The sequence below is a fragment of the Muscardinus avellanarius genome (genome assembly GCF_963383645.1).
Source record: "Muscardinus avellanarius genome assembly, chromosome: X".
Classification (NCBI taxonomy): Eukaryota; Metazoa; Chordata; class Mammalia; order Rodentia; family Gliridae; genus Muscardinus; species Muscardinus avellanarius.
In genome coordinates this window covers 82176345-82199190 of record NC_137792.1, presented here as the reverse complement: position 1 = coordinate 82199190, position 22846 = coordinate 82176345, and the positions used below count along the sequence as shown (strand labels likewise).

At 35.5% G+C, this 22846-nt stretch overlaps 1 protein-coding gene across 1 annotated transcript in view; it reads right to left on the bottom strand.

Annotated features, from left to right (window-relative positions):
* Positions 1-22846, bottom strand: part of THOC2 (THO complex subunit 2) — a gene marked incomplete at both ends in the record, with an annotated part of 127295 nt that overhangs the window by 9720 nt on the left and 94729 nt on the right. The window contains 14 exon segments of the mRNA XM_080718494.1: positions 2416-2518; positions 2765-2943; positions 3440-3624; positions 3716-3847; positions 4497-4625; positions 5506-5663; positions 6116-6257; positions 7402-7677; positions 13623-13787; positions 15024-15203; positions 17405-17522; positions 19563-19659; positions 21568-21648; positions 22512-22605. Of these exon segments, the coding sequence (XP_080574620.1) occupies positions 2416-2518; positions 2765-2943; positions 3440-3624; positions 3716-3847; positions 4497-4625; positions 5506-5663; positions 6116-6257; positions 7402-7677; positions 13623-13787; positions 15024-15203; positions 17405-17522; positions 19563-19659; positions 21568-21648; positions 22512-22605 (2039 nt within the window).

The following is a 22846-nucleotide window of genomic DNA, read 5'->3' as shown; positions in this document are numbered from 1 at the left end:
TAACTCACAAACCAACCATACATGCTACTATCAGGGAACAGATTACTGAACTGAGTGGATTGCTACTCCAAATTAGTGCAGACTTTTTTATTTATTTTAATTTTATTTATATGTGGAACATATTGAAAATGGTATACATTTAGACTGTGTTTGGTGCCCTCTCCCCCACCCCGTTCCCCTTTCCCACCTCCCAACAATGAGTGTCCAGGTTAACCATGCTATATTCATACTTTTATACTTATTCGGATGTAGCTCCTCCATTAATCAACCTCAGCCTTCTTCCTCTATCCTTGCATTCTAGCTTTGCTGAAATTTCCCCTCCATTATCTGGAGTCCCTCTGGTATCCCCAATGCTCCCTAGTTTGGGCATATTACAGAAAACATATGTTTCTTCTCTTTCTGTACTTGGCTGATCACACCCACGCAGGAGGCATCATAATCCCAGACTTCAAATTATACTACAGAGCAAGAGTAGTAAAAACAACATAGTATTGGCAAAACAACAGGCATACCGACCAGTGGAACAGAATAGAAGAAAGAGAAACAAACCCTCACATCTATAGTCAACTGATCTTTGACATAGGGGCCAAACTCATATGATAGAGAAAAGACAGCCTTTTCAACAAATGGTGCTGGGAGAACTGGCCATCCATTTGTAAAAAGATGGAACTAAATTCTTACGTCTCACCATGCACAGGAATCAACTCAAGATGGATCAAAGACTTAGAAATTAGACCAGAGACTGAAATTATTAGAGAAGGGCATAGACTCAACACTCCAACATACAGCCACAGGCAGTAACTTTTTCAACAAGACCTCCAAAGCACAAGAAATTAAAGCAAGTATTAACAAGTGGGATGGCATCAAACTAAAAAGCTTCTTCTCATCAAAGGAAACCACCAAGAACCTAAAGAGGAAGCCTACAGAAAGGGAGAAGATCTTTACCAGCCACCACTCTGATAGAGGGCTAATATCCAGAATATACAAAGAGCTCAAAAGATTCTACACTAGCAAAACAGATAACCCAATCAAGAAATGGGCAACTGAATTGAATAGACACTTCACAAAAGAAGAGATACAAATGGCCAATAGATACATGAAAAGTTGTTCAACATCATTAGCCATTAGGGAGATGCAAATCAAAACTATGCTGAGATTCCAGTTAACCCCAATCAGAGTGGCAAGCATAATGAAATCAAATAACAACAAATGCTGGCGAGGATGTGGGAAAAGAGGAACTCTTTTACACTGTTGGTGGGAGTGCAAACTAGTTCAGCCGCTATGGAGATCAGTGTGGAGATTCCTTAGAAAGGTGGAAATAGATACTCCATATGATCCAGCTTTACCACTCTTGGGTATTTTCCCAAAGGGGTTGAAATCAGAGAAGTATAGTAACATGTGCATACCTATGTTCATAGCAGCACAATTTGTAATATCTAAAATATGAAACCAACCTAGGTCTCCATCAGCAGATGAACAGATTGCAAAATTATGAAAAATACACACAATGGAATTCTATTCAGCTATAAAGAAGAACAATCAACAGATGAATGGATTGCAAAATTATGGGAAATATACTCAATGGAATTCTATTCAGCTATAAAGAAAAATAAAATAATAGCATTTGCAAGAAGATGGAAGGAACTAGAGAACATTATGTTAAGTGAGATTAATCAAGCACAGAAAGAGAAGGGACATATGTTTTCTTTAATATATCCAAGCTAGGAAGTAGTGGTAATACCAGAGGGATTCCAGATGATGGAGGGGAAATCTCAGCAAAGCTTGAATGGAAGGATAGGAGAGGAAGAAAGCTGAGGTTGTTCAATGGAGGAGCTACCTACGAATATGTGTAATAGCATAAATACAACATGATTAACCTGGACACTCTCTATTGGGAGAGGGGGCAGGGTAATGGAGGGGGAAGGGCATGAAGCACAATGTAAATGTACACCACTCTCAATATGTTCCACTTATAAAAAATAAAAATAAAATAAATAAACAAATAAATAAAAACAGCATGGTATTGGCACAAAAGAAAAAAAAAAAGAACAAAATCATGCAATTAGCAAGAAGATGGAAAGATATGGAGAACATTATGTTAAGATCAGCCAGGCACAGACTTTTCTTATATTAACTAGTCTTACACTACCCATAGTAATAACTCTATCCTAAAATGTTCTTTTAACTTTACTATCTACATTCCCCTTAATACCCTAGCAGGGGAAACAAAACTGTTATATATGAAACATAATTAGGATGGTAAGATGACATAAAATTAGAGGTACATAAGAAATGTCAAACTCTAACTTAAATGACTTTTATACTGTCCAACTACCACAGCACCCTTCCATTAGTGATTCATGAGGATGCTCATGTAAGCATTTAAAATTGTGACATATGGCAATGTGTTCTTACCTGTTAGAGCCACTATTTCCATTTCCTGAATTCCCTTTTGGTGTGGCACTAGAAGCTTTATTAATAGCTTTCACACCACACTGAGATCTCTCCCTTGATTTATCTGAAATAAAAGTAAGATTTTATTTAGCAAGCTCCTAAATGTAACTAAATAATAATTTCACAGCAAAATTATTATAGGATAAATTAGCAAGAATCAGCAGGCTGATTACTTCTTAAAAGTTATGTGTTTCTATGTAAGGAATAAAAAAGTAATACTTGGCCAACACTGTACTTCTCACATGATACAAAGCATTTCACTTCCATAAAACACAATGTATCATTTATAAGTTTCTACAAATAAGCATACCAGTTTCCTCAGTACTGCTTTCATCCGATTTAGATGTACTTCCTATGGATGATGAAGAAGGCCCACCACCAGGCCCATTTTGTACACTGGCAACAGCATTCCTCGGAGGGGGGTCTTTGTGATGAAACTCATTTTCAGGTATCATGTGTGACTTTCTACTTTTCAATTGCCCAGAGTAGCTGAAAGTCGCACAAAGTGTTTAAATATACAAATACAAAGAAGCACAAATATAAGTTTAAAAAGAATAAAATTAGAACTTATTTACTCAATACTTAGTTCTAGAGAATATAAAATATTAACTTTCAGTAGATTCCTGAAGATTTTTATAGAGAGCTCTAGATACTTTCTTAAAAATTTCAAATTAAACTAACTCTTAAGCTGACTTTTTTCTTTTTACTCTTGAGGATCTTATAAACTCAACTATGATGATAAAATTACATTTCTTCCCATTTGAGACATTATATATAACTTGTGACAATATCATCCAGTATTAACCGGAAGTTGATAATCAGAATTGACAACTCTCACCAGCCTGTGGGAACATGATCGCATAATCTCCCATAATCTCCTGAAGTAAGGCAGAAGATAAACTTCAACACTGTAAAACATTTTAAAGTCTTCAGAATCCTTCTGTCATCTAGTCTCATAAATGACATTAAATTATAATTTTGTTACCCCATAGCCAATGCATATAGATCTGGCCTCTTCTCTTTTTCTTCTTGGCAGATTTTATCAACTCTTCTTTCCAAAGCCTGACCCAAATTCAAAACTTTTGGATACCAAGGAAGTATTTTTGTTAGAACAATCAAGATATTCCTGATGTGTGTATATTCGCCTGTTTCAAGGCAATGTACCGATGCCTACAACAAACATTTTAGGATTCATTATTATTACAAAAGTAGAAATAGGAAGAGAAAAAAAAATTACCTTTGAAAAAAACAATTGTTTTACCTTGGTTAGCTTGTAGTGCCATTTATGTACAACATGTCGAAAATTTTCATAATCTAATTGATCAGCTTTATTCCCACCATCAAATCCAGTTGCCCGTAATATGGTAAGGAATCCTGGATAGTTTCCACATTCCTAAAGAAAAAAAGTTGTTCACTTTTCAAGATGAAGTTATGTACCATAACATAGCAAAAGCTTATAGTTTAATCCATGATTCCACATAAAACCATGTGTTTTTGGACAATGGGTAGTTTTCATAGAAAGGTTCAGTTTATTCAATGATAATGACTTGAAATTTCAGTTTTGAAACAGAACCAAAAAGTATACCACTTCTTATCAATGTATTAATTGTACTTCTAAATATCATTTAATAACTGGATCTTATATTTACTTACTTAGTCCGTATTGGGTATTGAACCCAAGGGCATTCTACCTCTGAGTTACACCCCCAGCCCTATTTTTATTTATTTTTTTATTCTTTATTTTGAAATAGGGTCTCATTGAGTTGCAAAGGGCCTAAGTAGCTGAGGCTGTCCACAAACTGTGATCCTGTCTCAGCCTCCCAAATGCTTTTGAAACAGGGTCTTGCTAGGTTGTTGAAAGTCTTGATAAATGGCTGAGGCTGTCCTTGAACCTGCACTTCTCCTGTCTCATACTCCCAAGTACTGGGATTATAGATATGTACCACCACACCTGGCAGATTCCCTTTTAAAACAGAACAATCTAGAGATTACAGCAAGTTATCACTCCATACATGGATAAAACAGAAAGGTATTTGTCACACCTTTTCATATGTGGCTCTATCACTATGCCACCTGGTTACAGTCTCTAACATGCAGCAAAGAAATCTTCCATAACGACTAGCTTCATTTTCAGTACAACTTGCAACTGTGTAAATTATGTCAGAGAAAACCTACAGGAAAAGGTTTGGAGAAAAAAAAGCAAGGTAAAAATCAATTTAAATACTAAAAGATTGTGTTATAGAAAATCTTAACAGGTAAGTGTAGTCAAAATGTATTTTCCCTTTTTTATTAACACTTACAGAGACTTTTGGAGATTATGGCTTTTGTGGGGAAAGAGCACATTCAGAAAGCAACCAAAAGCAGAACTTTTGTAAAGAAAGCTGATTACAACAGAAGAATAAATCAGTATCATCACATAATAGCTTCTTAAAGACTTAGCTATGCATATGACTGGAATGGGGCAGGGAGGCAGTATGCAGAAGCAAATCTGATAGAAGCTAGAAATAGGCAGCTGACATACTATAACATACATGACATTCCTAAACCACAAAATGCAGTAGTTTAAGAAAAAGCCAAATGCAAATTTTTTAATATGACCACACTGAACTGTTTCCCTGCTTTAGGTACTTGCAAAGGTAGAAAGTTTTTGATTTGGGGTGGAGGAATGCAAGTTAAAAATGGAAAAGAATTTTACCTAAGATGATACAACATGTAAATTCAAATGTTCAGTTTAACAGCTTGAGTGATAATTACATATTGTACTATTCAAATAATCCTTTTTATGTGTAGTGACTCACTTAATCCTCACAGTAATCTCTTGAAGCAAGTACTATTGTCCCATTTTACAGATAAAGAAAACTGAGACACAGAGAGGTTAAATAACTTGCCAAAGATGATATAGCTAGAAAGTAATAGAGCTAGGATTCAAGTTCAGGCACTTGGCTCTTGAATTCATGCTTTTAACCAAACACACAGTACCTCTAAAGATTATAATATTTTAGCTATCTTTATGTGAGACTTTTTTTAAAGGGTGCAATAAAAAGAACTTACTCGATCATAGCAAAGAAGTGTGGAAAAATTTGGAGTTTTCTGTTGATGTACCAATTCAACAAAACGAGCACAGTAAACAGCATCAATTGCTGAAAAAATACATCGAGGAAATATACACAGCTGTAGAAATTTTGTGATGGTCTCATTTTTGGTAGATTCTAAAAATAAGGGAAGAATATATTAAGTGGTAGGCTTCTTCCTCAAGTGCCTCAAGGCCACTAAATATGACAACAAATTAACTTTAGTGTTGAGAATGCTAAATAACCACAAACTATTTATAGTTTGTAACCAAAACGTCATGCCTGGGATAAGACTCTCATTTTTACTCTGTGGACATTTTTCTATCTATAATTTCCTCAGAATATGATTTTATACAGAAAAGTTGAATGATAAGCTGTCAATATTATAAGTTCATTAATGTAACCAAAAAACTAAATCAGTTCTTTCAGTGGACATGTGAAGTTGATTCTGCAATAATGAATAACTGAAAATGGGATAGTGAACACTGAACTGAAATATAAACAATACACTTCAACTACTCCAAAGTTATACAGGTCTGCCTTTGTAATGTAGCAGCAGCAGCAGGAATATAACAATTCCAACAACTTACTTGCTAAAAGCCAGTTGTCCTTTTCCAATTTCAGTCTCTGCAAAACTCTCTGTACATGTTCCATCTGTTTCTTTTCTTCTTCAAGAAGCTTATCCTGAAGGGCAGTACATCGCTCCTTTTCTTTTTTCTTTTTATTTGGAGGCTACAAAATAGAAGTTAGATATTTTTCTTACTATATGCACAGTACCTCCTTCTTTTAAATAAAGAGAATTCTGATACTTTATATTTCAACACAGATACACAATAAATCCAATGTAATGTGCTGCTTTCCCCTCTATTCAACACATCCCAAAATATAGTCATTATGACAGGCCATCTTTCTAACATTGTTAATACCCATCTGAGACATGCATGGAGTCATCTTTGACTCTTCCTTCCCCTTCTTCCTATAACCCACTTGTTTACAAGTCTTATGCATTCCCCCTATTTCAACCATAGTTTATCCTCTCAGTTATCTCATAATGAATTGCCCAAAAAGCCACCTCACTGGTCTCTAGCCTAATGATAGTCCCTTCACATATCAAAAGCATATTTCATACATTTCACACTACTGGCATAATCTTTTTAATGTACTAATACTTCTCTGTTCAAATATCTAAACCAATTCTTAATTTTATCAAGACTACCTTTCTACCTGACTTTCAGTACCCTATATAATCTGGACCATCCTAATTATCCAAATTTATCACTAAGCCCATTCAGTAAAGCATAAATGACGCCTGAAATCCCATACTACCTCCTGCCTTTGCTGGAACCTTAAAGCGGCTTCCCAAGACCTGTCTACGTCTATATTCAACTACTCAAGAAAGCCTTTTACTAAAGAGTTCCCTTTCAGGGAACTACTGTTCTTAGTCACCCGTATCACTTTCAGTTACTAGTACAATCTTCAGTAAAAAAGCAAACTTGAATTTTTTTTTAGTCTTCCTCTCCCACCCCTTTGAAACTAAGGATTGAACTCAGGAGCATTCTGTCTAAAAGCTACACTCCCGGCACTTTTTTCTCTTTTAACTTTTGAAACAGGGTTTTGCAGTTGCTGAGGCTGCCCTCAAATTTGTGACCCTTCTGCTCAGGCTCCCAAGTACTGAAATAATGGGCATGCACCACTATATCCAGCTTCAAAGGCTTTTAGATTAATAATAATTTCCACCTATTCACTAAGCCCTGCCTCAAGAAAATATTATCCAGCAACAAGAGCACAGCTTCAAGGATCCTGAGCTAAAACAAAGTGAAGTAAAAGTGAATTACCATAACTTTATCGTACTTGAGCTGCTAAAACAAAAACATACCATTTCCTGATTGTCATCAATTGCTTTCATCTGGACTTTAAGTTTATTGACTTCTCTTTCATAGCTGGTATGTGGAACTGCAAGGTCATACATTGTCAATGACCAGAACGTGGCATAGAATTGAGGGCTGATGTCATCCCAGACTTTGGAAACATGTAAGGAGACCACTGCTTCATGGACAGGAGCCATCACCATCTCACAGGATGTAATGTACTTATGAACTTTATGTTGTTGTTTACTTCCCTTTTCTGACTTTTTAAGTTCATCATACTTGGACTGGAAATAAAAAGTAAAAAAAAATAAGTGTGTGTGTATATATGTATATGAAATACAATCTATAGTTTTGATTTTCATGGCTTAAAAATATATTCCCTTTAAAAGATACAAAAGGAGACTTCAGGGAAGATGGCGACTGAAAAAAAAGCAAAGTTTATGAGTCCTGCTAAAACTCGATCTCTATTGCCACAAAATCAGTGCTTTTCATAGCCAGAAAACACTAGCAACAGAGAAATAAAAAATGTAAACACAAGGGTCAGAGAAAAAAAGACTAGAAGAACAACCAGAGACCAGAAAAGAAATCAAGCCAGCAATGTGGCAGAAGAGCCATGCCAGAACCATCTTCCCTCACAGCACCAGGCTCCAGAGAAGAAAGGTAAATAAGGAGCTGCAGTGAGTAGCTGTGGATCATTCAGGTGTAATTCAGCAGTTCTTTCAGCGCAAAGAACGCCTAAAACTCCTAGTGGCCAAGCTCGTCACGACTTTCAGGGACTCAGAACGGAGCTCAAACCAAAAAAGAAATATGCCAGCCTCACGGCTGAGGGCATGGCAGCGGCGCCATATTGCCAGCAGCGACAGGGAGTCCACCACGCCCCGTGACAACTCCTGATCAGCACACACAATAACGGTGAATAATATTGCAGCCCCTAAAGGAGAAACCTCTGTACTGAACTCCCAGGGACTTGCACAACTTTGATAATCTCCTTGGGTCTGAGATTTTGCAGTCCAACCCAGTGAAGGAGTAGCGGTGGCAGAGACACCACACCCTAGTCGCAGCTCCCCGTGGGAAAACGCCCAGCCCGGCACCCCCACAGTCTCGCACAGCCTCAATTAACTTCCTGGGTCTGACACTTTGCGATAAAACCCGGTAAAGGAGTAGTGGTGGCTGAGATTACCACAAACTCGAGATACACAGCACCCTAAGTGAAGTCGTAGTGACCCAAGGAAGGCAAAAAATTCTGAAATCATGGGAAAGAGGAACAACAATAGAGCAATGAATGCCCACAACCCCATATTATCAGAACCTGATAACACAGAAAATCAGAGATCTCCAAAAGATCAAATCAGGAATATAACTGTAGAAATAATACAGGACCTTCGAAAAGAATTTACAGAGTCTAAAAGATATAAAAGATGGAATCATTGAGGTAAAGGCATCAATTCAAACTATAAACAATCGATTAGACCACATGGAGAATAGAATCTCGCTCCTAGAAGATGATCACTGCAAAAACAAATGCATAATTTATAACTTAGGAAAAAAAATCAGACAGCAGGAATCTGACATTGAAGAAATATGGGCCCATTTTAAGAGAGCTAAACTAAGAATAATCGGAATAGAGGAGGAAAAAGAAGGTGAAACCAAAGGAATCAATAATCTCTTCAAATAAATAATAGAAAATTTTCCAAACATAGAGCAAGAGGTCCATACACAGGTCCAGGAAACTTATAGAACTCCCTTTAGACAGGATCAGAGAAGAGGTTCCCCACACCACATAATTGTCAAAATGACCAATGTGGAAGCCAAGCAGAGAATCTTAAAGGCAACAAAACCAAAAGGCCAAGTGACATTCAAAGGCAAACCAATTAGAACCACTCCAGAATTCCCAAATCAAGCCATGAGAGCCAGAAGGGCTTGGAGTAACATATTCCAAACTCTGAAAGAAAACAACTTCCAGCCAAAAATTTCCTACCCAGCAGAACTATCTATCAAATTAGATGGGGAAATAAGAAGCTTCCATGACAAACAGAATCTGAAGGAATTTATGTCTTCAAAACCAGCGCTAGAGAAAATACTCAAGGAGATTAACTACAAAGAAGAAATAGGTAATATACACCAGAACCAGAGAAACAAGATTTTCCATCCAGCAGACAACTAAGATTAGCTATTTTTGGAGATTCATTATTTATTTTAGTCTTTTACCTATTTCTAAAATGTATTGTTTGCTTTTATTGTTGCTAATTTTTAGGATATCTATTTGGAAATACCTTCTATTTTAATATACCTCCAGATACAGCAGTTGGAAATATTTTATCCTATTCTATCAGTAACTTTTAACTCTGTTTACATTGTCTTTAGATGTACAATTTTTTTTATTTTTTAGGAAGTTTATTCTTTTGTTGCCTATGCCTTTGAAATCATATCTAAGAAATCACTGCCTATTTCAATGTTGTGAAGTTTTATGACCCAGGTTTTCTTCTAAAAGTTTATAGTCTTAAGATTTACATTTAGGTCTTTTATCTATTTTGAGTTAATATTTGCATATGGTGTTAGGTAAGGGTCCAATTTTAATCTTTTTCATGGAATTATTATTTTCTAACAATATTTAGTGAAAAGATTATTATTTCCTTCACCAAATGTTCTTGGAAACCTTGTCAAAAATAACTTGACCATATATGGAAAAATTTATTTCCAGGCTTTTTATTTTCCTCCACTGATTTATACATCTGCCTTTATAGCTACACTACACTGTTTCAATTATTGTAGATTTATAACGTTTGAAATCAGAAAATGTACATCTTCTAGCTTTGTTCTTTTTCGAGATTGTTTTGGGTATTTAGAGTTCATATTTCATGTTAGGATAGATTTTTTCTGAAAATAATGTATCATAGTTTTACCTTTAAAAAATAAAAAAATCCTCTGGTAAGAAAGAAAGCAAAAAAGAAATATTGAAATGTTATCTCTAAGTGATCAAAACCTTGATATCAGACAAATGAATCTTTTATGTGAGATTATCATTGTTAATTTTGGATAAAGTACTATTAGATGTCAACCACTAAGCCAAGCACGGGAAGAAGGGATGGGAGGGAATGGGATGGGGATTGGGTAGGGGCTAACTGGGCAATGTGTGCATGTATGTCTACACAAGTTTTTTATCCCATTATGATGTATGAATACAGTGCACCAATAAAAAAATAAAAAAGAAACAAAAGATGGCCATTCTAAAACTGTTATGGGAATTCTAGTTTCTTACCAACAACATATATTTTAAGATAAAAGATAAATCATTCTTGAAAGCTGTTCCAATATTTAGTCTCATGTTTTAACTAGAAATTTTTCAAAAAATTTAATTAAATCTGACCTGTTGAGCAAATGTGTTCCCCCATCAATTTTCCCCAAGCTATTCCCTCTTACTGTAATATCACGGACTGAACATGGGCTTTCAATCCTGCTTTTGAGATATTCAATAGAACCAAATAGAAAGTCTTAACATCAATGAAGAGATAGAATGGAACTATTAACAGTCAGCCAGGACAAAATGCAGTACCACTACATGTAGTTCCTACCAGCTGTTACAATTTGTCAATTAAGAAACTGGATCAGCTGGGCATGGTGGCACACACTTATAATCCCCACGCTTGGGAGGCGGAGACAGGAGGATCATGCAGGATCGAAGCCAGCCGTGCTGGTTTAAGAGACCGTTTCCAAACAAAAATATAAAATAGGTCTGGGAGTGTAGCCCAGAAGTAGGAGGACTTCCAGGAACCCCAGTACCAACAAAAAAAGAAAAAAGAAAAAGAAGCTGGATCAGCACTAAAGATTATGAGAAAATTACTGTAAGACTTCTAAATAGGTTGATAAACTGTCCAGATTTGGCAGGAATGTAGGGGTTCCCTAGGATGCAAAACTCTAGTCCTAAAACTGGGAAAGGAAAACCGAGACCAGCTGGTTACTGTTAAGTCATTAACATTTTCTATAAATAGCTCTAGTTTTCTAATGTTTAAAGCATGTGAGAACTGATATTACAGCTTCTTTGGCCTAATTAGTTTATCGTAATTTGGAAGACAGAGGAAAGTCATACTCTTAACTATATTAAAAAAATCCATTACTACAATGGGATAGACTACATATGAATTCATAATAGAATGTATATCAAATATAAAAAAGAAAATTAATACAGAGCAAAATTGTTGCTATCATCTCATGTACTTTATTTCTCAAGAAATAGCTCTCACCAAGAAAATTTTGTTTGGGTTAGACACCATCCTTAAAGGGAAGAGAAGTCCTAAAACAAGCTGCTTGTTATGATAGAAAAAGCATTTAAGTCATTCATTTGTGCTAAACATGTAACCCAAAACTTGATGGTCAGAGGTTTTTCTGCTCTAGTTTCAAACTGACAAGCAAGAATTTTATTAGCTCCTTACACTCTTCCGGAGTGTCCAGGGTGATACTTTACCCCCAGGCTTACTGACTGAAAGTGTAACAAGTCCTTATTCCTACAGATATTATCTCAAGCAGGACCTGAGTCTTAACAATTTTTCTAAAAGTGAGAAGATGTCTTTGCTGTTATCCTCATATTAGAGTATGTTGGTAACTACTGAGACTATGCAAGTGACAAAGCTACAAAGAACATTAGTTATGACAGAGTAAGTTTCAATTATATCAGAGAACTCAAAGAATAGCACCCGGGGTTAACAGAGGATTTCTAAAGTTAGAATGTGGATCTTACAGAAGGTAACTAATATGAAACTAGCTAAGGAGAATGACATATGCTAAGGTTCTAATAAAACATAGGATAACTAGTGCTGAAACTACCTGCATAAGATAACCTAGCTACTAATTTGGAAAAGATTTCAAATGTGAACTGGGGCAAAGCCTCTCCTTTATCTCAAGATGGGTCTCAATGATTAAAAGTAAAAAAATAAGTTAAAGGTATATAAGGATTACAGGACAGCTCTAGTGTCCCCAGTTCTCTGGTTCCAAATTTATGATTTTTACTATTAGGCCCCTCCTACTCCTTGCCTAATTAGAAAAACAGGCCTGATTAGAAAAGACAGCTATAAGCTGGTCATGGTGGTACATGCCTGTAATCCCAGCATTTGGGAGGCTAAGACAGGAAGATCAGAGTTCGCTGACAGCCCCAGCTAATTAGAGAGGCCCTTTGCAACTCAGTGAGACTCTGTTTCAAAATAAAGGAATACAAAATAGGGCTGGAGGTATAGCTCAGAGGTAGAATGCCCATGGGTTCCATCCCCAGTACAGCATAAAAGAAATAAGAAAAAGACCGCTACACTTCATATTTACCTTTGGTGACCATTTATTTGTCTAAAGTTAGTTTAACTAGCACTTCAAGCTCATCTTTTCAGTCAAATGGGGAATCATAAACAGTTTTCTATATCACAAGTCACCTGGGGAACTAGATATATGCAACAGAAAACAAGTTGCTGCTGTTATTTCTGAAAGCTGTTCAACAAGCTCACATTGACCTAAGAATCTGAGCAGGGATTAGTTGAATTATACTAAGAAAGCCCTTTGGTAGCCAATTTTTTTGGGGGGCGGGTCTGAGAATGGAACCCAAAGGCATTTGACCTCCTAGCTACACCCCTGCCCTATTTTATATGCTTTACTTTGAAACAGGGTCTCACTAAGTTGCAGAGGGCCTAAGTAGCTGAGGCTGTCCGCGAACCGTGATCCTCAGGTCTCAGATTCCCGAATGCTGGGATTACAAGCGTGCACCACCACAAACAGCTTTTTGGTAGCCAATTCGTGGAGGGGTACCAGTCCTCTAATACATACTTTCCCTCTTCCATAAAATGATCTTTTAGAAAGCCAGGATTTCCAGAGAAGTTTGGTTGCTCATCCAATGTACCCTACATGCTAAGGAATTCTATTTCCTGAGAAGACTTATTCCTGCTTAGGCCGTATAGCCACCCCCTGTTTTTCTCTGTTTTCCTCCTCAACCCTAATGTTTAATAACTATAGTTTTGAAAGGGTGCATAAGACATCAACCTGAACAAATGATGGAATGGCAATAAAATTACAGAACCAGTAAGACCTGCTTTAAAGGGGATATATTCATTACACATAGCTCAGAGATGAAAATAGCAAAAGACAAGAATAAATCCCCAAGAAACAATCTTATGTCTTTGATTTAGAAAAGCAAAGGGCTGATAAACAATTTAGAGTTTAATTCTTGAAAGGCAAAGGAAATACACGTACTTACCGAAATATGGTGTGCATACATTGGCCTAGACAGAAAAAATGCTGCATCATGGGGTGTATGAAATTCATTACAGAGCACATCAATTGAAGGCACTCGTTTTATATAATCTTCTGTGCTTAGATTTGATGCTAAAAACCCACCAAACTGTACCAGGGTATCATGACACTGAATTTTAAAAATAAGACAAGAAACATATATATATATATGTTACCATTCTACAAAATCAACTTAAACATTTTCTAAAATAATTAATATATTTTGATTAACATATTAACAATATTCTGACCAATAATTAAGAATATAAATTTCATTGTGGCAACAAGGATGGAAAAGAACATTATGTTAAGTGGCATAAGCCAAGCACAAAAAGATAATTACCACATGTTCTCTCTCATATGGAAGCTAATAAAGTTGATTTCATAGAAACAGAGAGTGGAATAGTGATAAGTGAATACTAATAAAGGTTGGGGGAGGGAAGGGGCAATAGAGGTTGGATCATGGTTACCAAATTATAGCTTATACGTAATATTTTACAAAGACTTAGAAGAAGGGATTGAAGGCCCCAACATAAAAAAATGATAAATGCTTAAGGAGGTAGAAGTATTAATTACTAATCTGATCATTATACATTGTTCACATGTATCAAATACACCATAAATTATGTGCAATTATGTGCCCAAGAAATTTTAAGAATTTAAATCTGATTATTTCACATGTTTATATTAGCCAAGTATATATTTTACTACTGTCAAATAATCCAAAGTTTATACCTAAAGAGGTTACAAACATAATGGCATAATAATCATATTACAAAAAAGATGCCAAGGCCCTAACAGGATGCCCAACCCAATGCTTGAATAGCCAAATAGGTCTATTAAGTTCCGAGCTATTATTCATTACTTCTAGTAGAATATATTTACCTAAAATCACATAAAACAATATGCACAAGAAAACAGAAGTTAATTCCTTTTCTGATAAAAGATGGAAACTTTATTTACAGAAGATACAAATATTAAGCGCTAAAACCAATGATTAGCCTACAAAATGAGTTTAACTATCACCAACCATACAAGGAAAGAACAGATAAGCATCTACTCTGCTGTGACTGAAATTCTAGTTTTCCAGAGATCAAAAATGCCATGATAGCAAATAATGAAGCAATACCTAATTAACTGACAAATTTACACATATTATTAATCTCCCATAGCCATCTCTCAAATGCCATAATTTGGGCAGAACAGAAGCCCTATTTCTAGAATGCATATTTGACATCAGAGTTGTTTCACACTATGTTGTTGTGATAACAAAAATAACAGTTTTCAAATTATATCATATCATATTCTCTATATTCCCTTATCAGGATTAAAAAACCTACATCAACTAAAAGCCACTTTAATTTACCTGGTCATAAAGTTTTCCCACAAGTTTCAAATGTTTCTCTCCACCTTCCTGAAAGATTACGCCATTCCTCTGTTGAGCCATGAGTAAACAGAGAGGAAGAGCAAGATCATGATCCAATAATGCATCCTTTAATCTCTGAGAGGACTTTTTAGTGTTTCTGATCTGGCCAAAGTAACCACCCTGTATAAGAAAAGATTCAAATTTATTGGCATATAGATGGGCATGCCACATGATTTGAAAAAGAAACAAAAGAAAGCTGAGGTAACAATCATTAAAACATTTCTTGGAATATCATTTTAATGGCACATATTGATTATATCTGAGTTAAAGATAACTGCGAATTTTGTTTAAAATTCAGAATATTTTCCATTTTCCACCTTACAAACCCTTCTAAAGGTCAAATTTTTATTCAGTGTGAAAAAAATTCAACAAAGTATATTAAGATTAAAACCGAGACTATCAATGGTCACAGAAGATGTGAAATGTCTTTTTAGTACAACTGTATTATTTACTGTCTCTTCATACTTTGTTTTTTAAAAGGTTACGATAACTAATATATATCTGAATTTTTATTTGTATTTTTTTAAAGAAAGGCAGACTGTCATGTTCAGCGCATCTGGATGTGTCTGGAGTCTTGGGAGCTTGACTACCCTACGTTCTCCTACAAATGGACCTTGAGAGCTTGTTTGCAGGTTCTAGCAGGGGAGTGCAGCTACTCGTATACCCTTGACCGAAGACCGGTCCTCCTCTGTTTGGCAAAGGTCGTCCTCTTCGACCAAGCGCGCAGCTTCAGGAGGGATCCACATGGAGCGGTGAGGGAAGAAGGGGACGTCCACCTAACTAGCCAGATCAGCTAAATCAACCCTGACGATCAATGGGGTGACAAGATGTCACAGCCAGATCACCTTCACATCCTATATCTGAATTTTTAAACAGTAGGGTGGCTAAAAGTCGGGTGAGGTGGCGCACGCTTGTGATTCAAGCATTCAGGAGACTGAGACAGGAGGATCTGGGTTCACAGACAACCTCAGCTACTTAGTGAGGTCCTCTACAACTCAGTGAGACCCTATTTCAAAATAAAGAATAAAAAATAGGGCTGGGGGGGTGCAGCTCAGAGATAGAATGCCCCTGGGTTCCATCCCCAATAATGAGATATATATATATATTGCTATATATATATGTGGTGGATATAAAAATAGGACATGTATGGCTTTAGCATTTGATTTTGTATTCCTACATATTGTTTGGATTTGTTATAATAACCATGCATACAATAGTAACTCCTTATCTGTGGCAAATATATTCCAAGATCCACTGCCAATGCTTGAAACCACAAATTCTGTCTCTCATACTTTGCTTTGTTTTTTTTAAAGGTTATGATAATATATATCTGAATTTTTTTTTTTATTGTTTCTTTAAAGAAAGGCAGACTGCCATGTGCAGCACCTCATTTGAATGTGTCTGGAGTCTTGGAAGCTTGACTACCCTACATTCTCCTACAAATGGACCTTGAGAGCTAGCAGGGGAACCTCTATCAAATTCTATATATGTTGTATGTTTCCCTATACATATATACTTATGATAAAGTTAACTTATAAATTAAGCATAGAAAGATTAGCAAAAATAACTCACAAAAAGAATTATAGCTAGGCATGGTGATGCACACTTGTAATCCCAGTACTTGGGAGGCTGAGACAGGAGGATCACAGGTATGCAGCCAGCTGCATCTACTTAGACTATCTGCAACTTAATGAGACCATGTTTCAAAAATAAAAGAATAAAAAATAGGGCTGCTGAGGGTATAGGTCAGAGGTAGAATGTCCCTGGGTTCCATCCATAGTACCACACACACACAAAAAAATAACTATATTCTAATAAAAGTCAGATGAGTGTGATCACTCTCTCTCTGAAAACATTATACTGAACTCACCCTACTTACAATCATGTGAGATGATACAATGCCTAGGTGACGACATAAAGGACACAGGCACTGTGATGTGGCATTAGGCTAATTAAGGGTTACTTCAATGTAAGCACTGAGATAACAGTGATAAACCAAGACATTTATCCATATGGTCATTCTGAAAACAAAGATGCCTGAGAAGTAACTAATAGGTAGTTAACATATACAGTATGGACATGCTGGACTAAGGTGTGTTTCACAGCCCAAATGAAAGTGAGTGGGAAGGCACGATCTCATCATGCTACTCAGAATGGAACTCAAAGCAAAACTGGTGAATTGTTTATACCTGGATCTTTCCATTTAAAATTTTCAAACCAAAATTGACTGTGAATAATTGAAACCCTTCAAAGTGAAACCAGAGATGAAGGGAAACGAGTATACATTTTTTAAGTCAATAAACAAAAATAGCAATGCTCACCTCTGCTTTTAGCTGCTCCCCACCAGTCATGGCCTCTAGTTGTTCCATTGTCATTTCCTCTGTAATTTCTATGCCTGCCATTTTTTGTACCACTTCTTTCAATATAAGCAGGTCAAAACTATTTCAAAAAACCAAAAGAAATGGTATATAGCTAAAACTTCAACTATAGGAATGATAATACATTGTAATTAATGTACTAAGAATCCTTAATTATTTGTACATTAATACAGGGGGAGAGATAACATGACTAAAAAACAACTGTACTCTTAAAACTATTAAGAAAAATAAAATATTGCCTATAAAAATGTTTGCTTTAGTTTTTTAAACTTAGAAATAATTTCAAATTTATAGATAGGCCAGGCATGGTGGCGCACACTTGGAATTCTAGTACTTGGAATTCCAGTACTTGGGAGGCTGAGGCAGGAGGATCTGGGTTTGCGGCCAGCCTCAGCTACTTAGTGAGGCCCTCCACAGCTTAGTGAGACCCTGTTTCAAAATAAAGAATAAAATCGGGCTGGGAATATAGCTCAGAAGTAATATGCCCCTGGGTTCAATCTTTAGTACTGCCCCCCAAAAAAATTTATAAATAGGATACAAAAACAAAAATAGTATAAAACATACTCATATCCCTTTATTCCAACTTAACCTATTTATAACATTTTTCCTCCTGTATATTTTATCATTTACAAATAAATGATGTTATTTATTTACACTTTCCACTTTGTGTGTGTGTACATGCACACACAATTGCTTTAATCATTTGAAGGTAAATTATTTTAATCATGGCCTTTTACCCCATGAAATTCTTAAGAATGGATTTCTTAAGAATAAAGCTAAACCGGCCATGGTGGCGCACGCTTGTAATCCCAGCGCTTGGGGCTGAGACAGGAGGATCGCACAGGTTCAAAGCCAGCCTCAGCTACTTAATGAGGCTCTCAGCAACTTAGTGAGACCCAGTTTCCAAATAAAATATAAAATAGGTCTGGGAGTATAGCCCGGAGGTAGAAAGCCTCTGGGTTTCACCCCCAGTACCACCACCAAAAAAAATAAAAATAAAGCTATTCTTTAACACAATCACAGCATAGTACCAGTTTTTATAAATCCAATACTTAATCTACATTTCATATTTTATTTCTATCAGTATATCCAAATTCAAAACAAATTAGTTTACAAACTTCAAGCATGTTCGTATACAAACATGAACAAAGTATTTTTTAAACTATGTTTTAATTAGATGGTCACAGAAATATATTCATGATACACAAAACTGAGCTATAGATTAAGAGATGAAGCATGTTCTCCTAGCATATAGACAGAGAAGCGTGAAATGTATATTGATGTCTGACAGATGAACATATCATAAATGATATGCTGACAAAATACTGAACCTATAGCTTTTTAAAATTTTTTTCAAAAGCCAAAATAAGAATCTGTCTATAAATACTTTAATACTTGTTTAGAACACCAGATAACTTCTACTTTTTTGTTTACTATCAGAAAACTTTTGAAAAAATATCTAGTGCTTTGATTCTAATTAAGCTACTGCTGAAGTTCAATAGGCATACTAATTCAAATTCTAAACACTAATACTGGCTGAGAATAAAATAAATTTCAGGACTTAGGACACTGTCCAAAAGATATGAAAGCCTTACATATCTATAATGTTCAAATTTAACTTTTTAGTTAACTATGCTTTAAAGATACCATTTTATTAAAGTAAATAATCCTATGAACTGGCCAGTTAGCTCAGTTGGTGAGAGTGTGGTGCTAATAAAGTAAATAATCCTGTTCCCATGAAATACTCAATGTAGCAAAAGTCAATTACTGTCTAGTAACATAATCCTGCAGTGTGCTTTGTCATAAGAGGATATACAATATACTAACCTTTTGCTCAAAAGTCTAACAAAGTTAAAAGGAGTAAAAATCTTTTTAATGTGTTACAATATATAGCCAAATATCACATTTATTACTGAAAATAAGTTTATCGTTATATATTAGGTAATAATTTCCCTTAAATAATCTATATAAATAAGCAACTATTCTACTTGAGCTTACAAACAATTAATGGTCTTTCAGAATATTAGGAATTTCAATATTCCAAAACTATAAAAAATGCTCAATTATCAAATTTCATTTACATATAATTTGCTATGATTACCTTTTGCCTGCTTTTAGTTGATTGGCCACATACTGAAGAAGACCAGCAAGATCAATTGGATATTTACGAAAAACCGCACCACAAAAACTAGCCAGACCTATATGAAGTTTAAGAAAGAATAAAAATAAAAAGTTTATAAAATAAAAAGCATACTATCATTTCTTAAATTAACTCTATTTCTAAAACAAAATGAGGTATTGCTAGTGCAACTGAATGGAGTTTTTAAACACTATACCAAGCACTTTACATTAACTATTTCATCGAATCCTTCCAACAATCATCTTAGGTTGGTATAAACCTTTTGATGAAGCAAACTTTGATGTCAGATGATTTATTCATAGATCCACAGTATAAAGTAGGGCAATTATTTAAACCAACATAGCTTGCTTAATTAGAATATAACAAAATCTTGCAGATCACTGAGTAAACAAATAACTAACAAAAGGCTCATCCCTCAAAAGTTTGAGTCAAAGAATATATTTTTATCTACAAATATGCTACTACCTGTAGATGGCCAACAAAACGCATTCATAGACCAAGAGGCAGACAAAAGGCTAATTTTAAATATTCCCTATATCATTAGCAGAGAGTAACTCCAAGATAAGACAAGAAGATTCTAGTAAAGCCAAGTAATCTGTAGCTTAATCAACAATTATTTGCTAAAGCATGTAAATAATATTAAGTAAAAAATGTGTCCTACCTTTAAGGAGTTTATGGTCTAGTGGGGGATGAAGAAAAGTAAACAAAAATAACTACAATAAATAAAAGGTTTCAAGGGAGTACCAAAGAGGAATACCTAACTCAGACTTGAGAGTGGAAGCATTAATAAAGAAAGCTTTTCCAAGGAAATAAACCCTAAGCTAAAATCTAATGAATAAACAGAAGACAGACTAAGGGAAGATGAGTAACCACTGACTGGTATACACGTAAAGGGAGTGACAGATGCAAAAGGTTCATAAAAAGTACAAAAAGTATTAATGGAACCTAGAATATTAGGAAGAGGAAAAAGATCAGGCTAGAACAATAATTCCAAAATAATTTTTGACTTACTGAATATATCAGACATTATAGGACAATAGGGAAGTAGAACTACTGCATAATTTAGATTTCAGACACAACAGGTTGAAGGAAAAAGAACTGTTTGCTAGGTAGCAAAAGTATAAGAAACAAGAGAAAATTGGCTAGGTAAATTTTTGATTAGCAGTTGAGTTTTTGTTATTTCATGATGATCAAAAGAGGAAGTAATGTGACTAGTTTTTTAAGATAACTCTTCTAAAATAACAGTATTTTAAGCCGGGCATGGTAGCGCATGCTTGTAATCCCCACGTTTGGGAGGCTGAGACAGGAGGACTGCACAGGTTCAAAGCCAGCCTCAGCTACTTTAATGAAGCTCTCAGCAACTTAGTGAGATCCTGTTTCCAAATAAAATATAAAATAGGTCTGTGAGTGTAGCCCGGAGGTAGAAAGCCTCTGGGTTCCATACCCAGTACCACCAAAAGTAAAAAATAAAAAATAAAAATAAAGTAACAGTATTTTAAAAGAAAGGAATTTTCATCTCCAAAATAATATAACAGTCAATGATGGCCTCTTGAGTCTGGAAAACTAAAAAATAATATATAAATCTCCTTATACAGACAAAGACTTAGATACTTTAAAACAAGGTAAGTGACTAAATATTCTCAAGAACCCTTGTCAAATACATTCTTGAAAGTATCTAAGTATAGCTGGGCATGTTCACACATGCCTTTAATCCCAGTGGGTGGGAAGCTAAACAGGAGGAACACAGGTTTGAGGGCAGCCTCAGCAAATTAGCAAGACCTTGTTTCAAAATAAAAAATTAAAAGGGCTAGGGGTATAGTTCAGAGTTAGAACACTCCTGGATTCCATACCCAGTATCCCAAATATCAAAACAAAACAAAACCTATCTAAGCATAAGCAACAGAATGCAAAACATGGCAGTTACTACCAATAGTAATTTCATCACTGGAAAAATAAAAATACTTACTCTGAAGCCAGCTTGAGATGGTTGTATCATCATGTTTCATTCTCTCCTTTTCTGGATTAGCTAATGCTTCAATGATACAATCTTTTATACATTAAGAAAAAATTGTCACAGGTCTAACAAAGAAGCTTTAACAAAGATAATAACACATCTTGGGACAAAAAAGTTTGTTTCAAATTATTGCAAATTAATGATAAATATACTCATTTTAGTATCAACTCTTCTTTAGCCTCTTTTCCACCATTCAGCAAGCAAGGTAAATTCCACCTTTATGAAGACAATAGGTAAACCCAAAGTTTCTTCTTTTATACAACACAAAGGTTGTTTGGACAGCTACATATTTATTTTTCATTATTATTTATTTTTTATTTTTTCGTGGTACTGGGGATTGAGCCCAAGGGTATTCTACCTCTGACCTACGGCCCCATTCCTATTTTATTTTTTATTTTAAAACAGGGTCTCACTAAGTTGTAAAGGGCTACTCTAAATTGCTGAAGCTACATACAAACTTGTGTTCCTCGTATCTCAGCTACCTGAATACTGAGATTATGGGCATGCACCGCCACACCTAGCTTTCTCTCACTCTTAATGAGTAAAACATCATACCAGTCGGGCATGGTGACCCCGCTTATAATCCCAGTACTTGGGAGGCTGAGACAAGAGGATCACAGTTCACAGCTAGCCTCAGCTACTTAGTGAGGCCCACTGTAATTTATTGAGAACCTGTTTCAAAATAAAGAATAAAAAATACAGCTGGGAGTATAGCTCAGGGGTAGAATGCCCCTGGGTTCTATCCCCAGTATTGGGAGGTGGAAGGGGTGGGGTGTTAGAAAAGCCAGTGAATAGAATTCACATGGCTACTAAAGGAACTTAGAATAAAAATAAATTGTTCACCATTATGACCCATGAAGTGTGAAATCTATGCATTCCTTCACTTGAAAGGATACAGGCCAGGACATCATAATTCAATGACGTGAGGTATTTCAATGAATCTACTACAGGTGTAATTAAATTGTCATACTTCTGTATTTGTGACAAGATCTGAAAGACAACAACAAAGAATAGATGACATTTAGGGGACTTCTACTATGCCAACTAAGTAACGGCTGTACTTTTTCAAAAAAATAAATAAACTGGTTCCCTATCAATTCTTATTTATATAAAACTTATCCTATCATTGCCTAGAGAAATTTTTCTTAGACTACATTATTGGGGGGGGGGGCATACCAGGGATTTAACCTGGAGGCATTCTACCTCCAAGCTACATCCCTAGCCCTATTTT